At 43.8% G+C, this 6,000-nt stretch overlaps 1 protein-coding gene across 1 annotated transcript in view; it reads left to right on the top strand.

Annotated features, from left to right (window-relative positions):
• The first annotated feature begins 2,473 nt into the window (after positions 1 to 2,473).
• plcb1l (phospholipase C beta 1-like) overlaps positions 2,474 to 6,000 on the top strand; it is a 95,664-nt gene continuing 92,137 nt past the window's right edge. Inside the window, exon 1 of the mRNA XM_031865940.1 lies at positions 2,474 to 2,799. Coding sequence (XP_031721800.1) covers positions 2,701 to 2,799 — 99 coding nt within the window. The 5' untranslated portion in view covers positions 2,474 to 2,700. The remainder of the gene's footprint in view (positions 2,800 to 6,000) is intronic.

Here is a 6,000-nt window from a genome sequence, read left to right as displayed (position 1 = left end):
TGTGTGTGTGTGTGTGTGTGTGTGTGTGTGTGTGTGTGTGTGTGTGTATATACTGTATTTAAGGAAGGTTCTGCTCAACACTAACTTTTAAAAGCCATTGCCAGGCTGGCAACCAGGCGTCAGCTTTTAGTTGCCGAAAATGAAAATGTGGTTGGCATTTCTAGTCACCTGAACTGGAGAAAGTCAGTTTAGGAAGCGAAATAAATCTTTCCCACGGCCTCCAGAGGACAAGTAGTGGTTCCAAAAGATGAGATTGGTCCTCTCCACCAATATGGTGCTGCTGACACTCGTCCAAGAACATTGCAAAACACAAATTATGATGTGTGTGTAGTTTTGGATCTTCTGATTGAGGCACACGTAATTGTTTATTAGTGCCTTCTTAATTCTTATCTCTGCCTAAAATCTTCCTGGCGCATTAACTGATTGTGTTTTCAATAGGAACATCCACGTTTTATTTGTTTCAACACAAAGGAGAGAAATTGGACTATCCCTCATTTGAAAAGCTCAGTGTTTCTCTGAAAGAAGGTAATAGGACATTTGTGGTCGAAGTACTTTTATACACACCGACAATCCAATTATTTTTTCCTTACTGTAGGCCTTTGTCTCTCATGCGAGAGTGCTGTGGCTGATTTTGGAGCTAGCTGGAACCGCAGGGCTGATAAGACGAATGACGAAAGTCTGAGGCATGGAGCATAACAATGACTCATTTGCGGTATAAAAAAACATTTGTCTCCGCATTGTTATGACAGTATTTGGTGCATTTTTTGTTCTTACTAAAACAAGTGCTTCTACTTTGGAGTTCTGTCATCAGAAAATACCGTCTTGAAGGTTATTTTTCCTCCCATGCCATTGTGTCTTTCCTCTCTCTCTCTCTCTCTCTCTCTCTCTCTCTCTCTCAGACACACTTGTATCCCTCTCTCACTTTCCGGAGCTGCCACCCGAGTATGACTCTATTCAGGGCCTGATCCCCAAACTGTCACTGTTAATCAATCATTAATGACAGGAGGCAAGCTCAAACCAACTACTGTTACGTCTGACATGAAAAGTGCCAGTCAGACTTTGATGGGTTTGATATGTCTGTCGGGTCAGGGCCGGCCGGTGACTGACCACAGACGGACACAGAGCGGAAACCGCTCGGAGGACTCGAATAGGCCTGCAGTCTCCTTTTTGGAAATAAACAGTGTGGGTGGTACAAAGCCCAGAGGGGCTCTATGTTTTATTTAATAAGAAAGTTAAACTTAAAAAAAAGTCCCAACGGCGGTGACGCACTCTTGACTCACAGAACTTTGAAGAAGTAATGAAGAAGTAATACGGCCCACAGCCATGTGTGGGCACTGAAGCAGAAACCAGTGTCCATTCTAGCTGATGGGTTTGGATTGATTTCTTAAATTAAAGAAGCACCTGTTTCCGCCCATATGCAATTATGAATAACACATCTTATTTGCCGTCTGATAACGATGGATAAATTGCATTTACATGATGCCAGGAACATAGCCAGGATTTTACAATAATATGGTGCTGCTTGCAAATTTTCAAAATACATGTTTGACTTGCATGCATGTATTTTTTTTTTACTATTCGATTATTCCATTATATTTTATGTAAATATCCCCCCACATTGCCTGAATATTTCAAAGCCTTTTTTTTTTTTTAAAAGAATACAAGAATACAATTCTGTTGGAAAAATATGAAATCCCTTTATTTTATTTGAATGAAATCGAGTCCACTGCTACACTTACATTCTCCTCTCACTGCAACATCAGTGCAGCCCTTTTGATTATGGCGGTGTATTATGGCCAGTCAGTGCTCGGCTCTTTTCTCCACTGCACACCTGCTGCCCTACCGCTTGACTGAAATCTATGCTGTCACTTGCTGCCACCGCTTCTGAAAATGTAGCATTTCAAAAGCCCCACCTCCACCTGTGGTGGGCTGTGAATCTATGTGCGAAGATAGGCTTCCTTTTGGGGAGTGACGAGGTCAGATCCGTTCTTAAAAAACGCTATATCCACATAATGATGAAATCACAATGAGATATTTCTCATCCTACAGAGCAGATCACAAGTTCCATGTGAGGCTTTTTCAATAACAGCACCCAAACACAACATTATAAAATATTCCAAGGAGAAAAATAATACCTAGCAATCTTACAGAATGCATGAATAATAATCTCCCAAATCAACAATAACCAAACATCACTGTTGCATGCACCTGCTTTGAGTATATTGTCACTTCAAGTTTTTTTTTCTCCTCACCCTCTCATCTGCCTCAAAGCTGTGGGGCCAATTTATTGTCATCATCTTGCCTCGGACGCACGGAGGCGCTAGATCACTTCAAGCATCGATCCTGTCCCTGCATTGACTTGTACAATGAGAAACCAGACGTGTAACTCATTGAGATGCCCCCCTCCTCTCTCTCTTCCTCTCCCTCCTTCTCTTTCTCTCCTCGACTATGTTTTAGCCGCAGGTCGCTCAGTCAGTGAGTGGCCCCGGTCCGCTGCGCCTGCGTCCGCCTCCACAGCTCTCCAAAGCCGAGACGCCAATGCGGGCATGACATACTGGCTGCAGCATAGTGGGCTTCCGTCAGCCTGCTTTTAAGCAGATTACAAAAAAAAGGAGAAGAACAGAAAACAAAAGAAGAGTAGAAGAGGGTGTAGTGACTCATTTCTAGCCCTGCCGCGCGTCGAGAACAGCAGACGAGTCAATGGCAGGGGCACAGCCTGGAGTCCACGCGCTGAAGCTCAAGCCAGTGTCCGTGCCCGAGAGCCTCAGAAGGGGCAACAAATTTATGAAATGGGATGATGTAAGTAACGGCGAGAGAGGCCGGCAGTCAGCCTTTTCTTTTCTGTTCTTTGCATGCATATACCACTAGAATGCACCACACAGTGTATGTGCTATACTCATGCAACAGTATGGTCAGGACGCTGCGCTGCCTGCATTTGTCTTAGCGGTTCATGGTATAAAGAATTGCAGCGGTCTACTGACATGTGCTTTGTTTACATTTCCTAAATGTATGTGTGTGCGCGCGAGAGAGGTTGCGTGTTTGCCAGTGTTTGTGTGTGAGAATGCGCGCGCTGCTCATTAAATAACGTTAAATATTTGAATACCCCCCCCCCCTTCACTGGAAACGTTTTTTTAATCAATTAACTGAAATTAATTGGCTCAACCAGATGTCAGAGTAACCAGCGGGCAAGAGTTTGATCGTGCTTTTCTTCTTGTTGTTGTTTCGTTGTGTTGTCATTCGTCCGTACTACCGGCTGTCTAGACGTAGTGAAATGACCTTGATTCAAATTGATTGCACACTCCTGTTGAGTAGTGGGCGAGAACATAACAGTAGTAGCCTTCTATGACGCACTGCACCTTCCCCAAACAACAACCAAGGCATGCCTCCAGCTGTTGCACTTAAAATTGAATTGTCAACTGAGTGACCTTATTGTTTGTTATATTGTTTTATTTGTAATCTCCTGTGCTGTCACTATAATAGCTCTCTGTATTGTGTAAATGACTTTCTGTGATATGTGTTTCACACCTTTCCCGAAGCCCGTCTCATTTGAATGGCATTCCTCTGGTTTCTACAAAACCTTCACGCTTCATTATGGTGCGAGCGTTTGAATATGAGCACAGCATTGATTGCTTTCATTCTGGGAGACGGGTTGCTGTTTTTCCCTCGCTGAGGATGCAAAGCTGGAACTGCTGTTTTTTTTTTGTCTTGTGTGAAAGTATACAGGAGAATCAAATCTCATTAAAAGATCACATTGGATGCAACTCACACATGGCGATCAGCGTAGGCATTCAGGCGTTGGTAATAGGCCGTGCTGTTCGTTGTGTGACATTTTGAAATATAGCTTCACGAGTTCATCTTGACAAACACACAGTGAAATAGTCCTTATTCACAGAGCTCAGGTGATGCAAGCACAGCACAGATGGCACCAGTGAATGCGTGTTATAAGAGTGTGAATGTGGTCAGTGCAGATGGCAGAGAGGAAATTATGCACACTTGAAAACCTACCACTCTGTCAATCATCAATCGTATGCGCGGATAAGAGAACTTGAGTATTTCAGTAGTAATTACCAGTGAGCACTCGGCCCTTCAGCTCTCTGGTTGGTATGTTGTGAGAGGGGGGTGTGTGGGTCTGTTTCCCCTAACAGCCATGTTTGTGTACCGTAAATTTGTGCATGTGGGCCCGTGTCCAGAACCAAATGCCCACCAGGCCTTTCCTGTGAAAACACGCACCGTCGAACACAGACGTGTGCACAGATACTTTCCCATGCACTCCTTCCTGCCTCTTTCCTCTCTCCTTATCATTTCATGGAAAGAATCACAGAGGAGGACTGCCAGGGATGAAGCTATAATACATCGTCAGTGAGAAAAGGATTGAATTAAATCACTTTCTTCTTATCTCGGCCGTGGCTGTTCGTTCTCCACTCTAACCTCTCCCGACAGAAAATTGTACAAGCAATTCCAGCATTTGAATGCGTATGAGCAGAGGGAATGTTTGTTTTGTTTGTTTCAGTAAAAATGATAGATTTATATCTCACTGCTGGATAATATCTGGAGGCAGTTTGCAGTTTGTTTACTGTGTAATGGGGGGGTGGGGGGCATACTGTACTGTTAGCAGCCGTGAGTTTTCATGAGCAGACTGTCTGAAGCTCTGCAGACTCCAGCACAGGCTGCCTGCTCGCTGGCTGTTGAAACAGAATAGAGGAGCAATCGGACAACCTCTCGAAATGTTTGTGAGATCCTTCGACCTCCCTAAACTCCCTCACACAGACGCTGCCACTTGCAGACAGCTGGCTGCTGCTGTGGCTCATGAAAATGCCTGGTTGGGGTTTAAAACACTGCACCGATACGACTCTTTCAGTCCCGATACTGGTAGCGATACAGAGTACCGATTCTATACCAGTGTTTAAAAAAAGTAAGCAAATAAATAAACAGATATAAATGCACTCAATGTACTTTATCGATAAAATGGTATTGGATACCAGATCGGCATTTTGTCACCGATACCCAATCCAGCTATTTGAGTCAGTATCGGACCGGTACACGATATCAGCATCGGTTTATCTCTGATTGTATTATTCGTCAGTCAGTTCAAATGGCACATTTTGCACCAATGAGTGTCTAATGCTGCTTGCTCGTAAGAAAGAGAAGAGGATAGGTGGACATCCAAAGCTTTTCGGAAAAACACCTTTTGTCTGACAGATCACTGACAGCGACTGGAAAGATGTGAAGTATGATGCTGGGTCCATGTAAACAGAGAGTTGTTGTAAGCTTATGTTTGTATGAGGCCATTTCGGTGTACTGCGGATTGAATGGGATATTATCGGGCTCCACAGGGGAGCCTAATATCCCTTAAAAGTAGTAGAATATGTCATTAGCATAAAAAGCCAAAATCTGCTGCGCTCAAATCTCCCCTCTAAGAGACCCCCTCAGGTGATAGCTAATGGTACAAACTCTTCCCTTAAAGGATACGCAGCGTCTCCTCAGGGTGTTTGTACTTTCGCAAGTCAGTGACTAATCTCATCTTAATTCAGCAAAAAAGCAGGCCGCTGCCGTCTAATGTCTTCCCATTAATGACAAATCCTCAATGTAGTCGGATGACAATAAAAAGCATGAGCTTCACCACTCCGGAGGTGGTAATCTCAGCAAATCGCTCCCAACTGTAATCCACAGTGTTATAAGTACATGTGTTTTTCCGTGAATGTGCAGACCCATGAGAGATCTTAGCTCAGAGTCCATAATGGCTTAATGTGTTTGTGGTGGTGACCATGGAGAGTTAGGACATTAAGAAAGAAGCTGGTGAAAATGACTTCGCTCACATCATTAGACAGATTCCCAGCGCTCTCAAACCCATTTCTCTCTGACATCACAGACGATCCATCAATTGCCACATCTTCCCCACAGAAGACGATCTGACCCATTATCATTTTATGAAGTTTCCCATGAGTACGTGATGTCTTCATGGAGGCTGGGAAAGCGATATTAATGTGTCAAAGCTAAATT

This window comes from Anarrhichthys ocellatus, unplaced genomic scaffold (assembly GCF_004355925.1).
Source record: "Anarrhichthys ocellatus isolate YVR2014 unplaced genomic scaffold, GSC_Weel_1.0 scaffold34, whole genome shotgun sequence".
In the NCBI taxonomy this organism is placed as follows: Eukaryota; Metazoa; Chordata; class Actinopteri; order Perciformes; family Anarhichadidae; genus Anarrhichthys; species Anarrhichthys ocellatus.
This window is presented reverse-complemented; position numbering and strand designations above follow the sequence as displayed.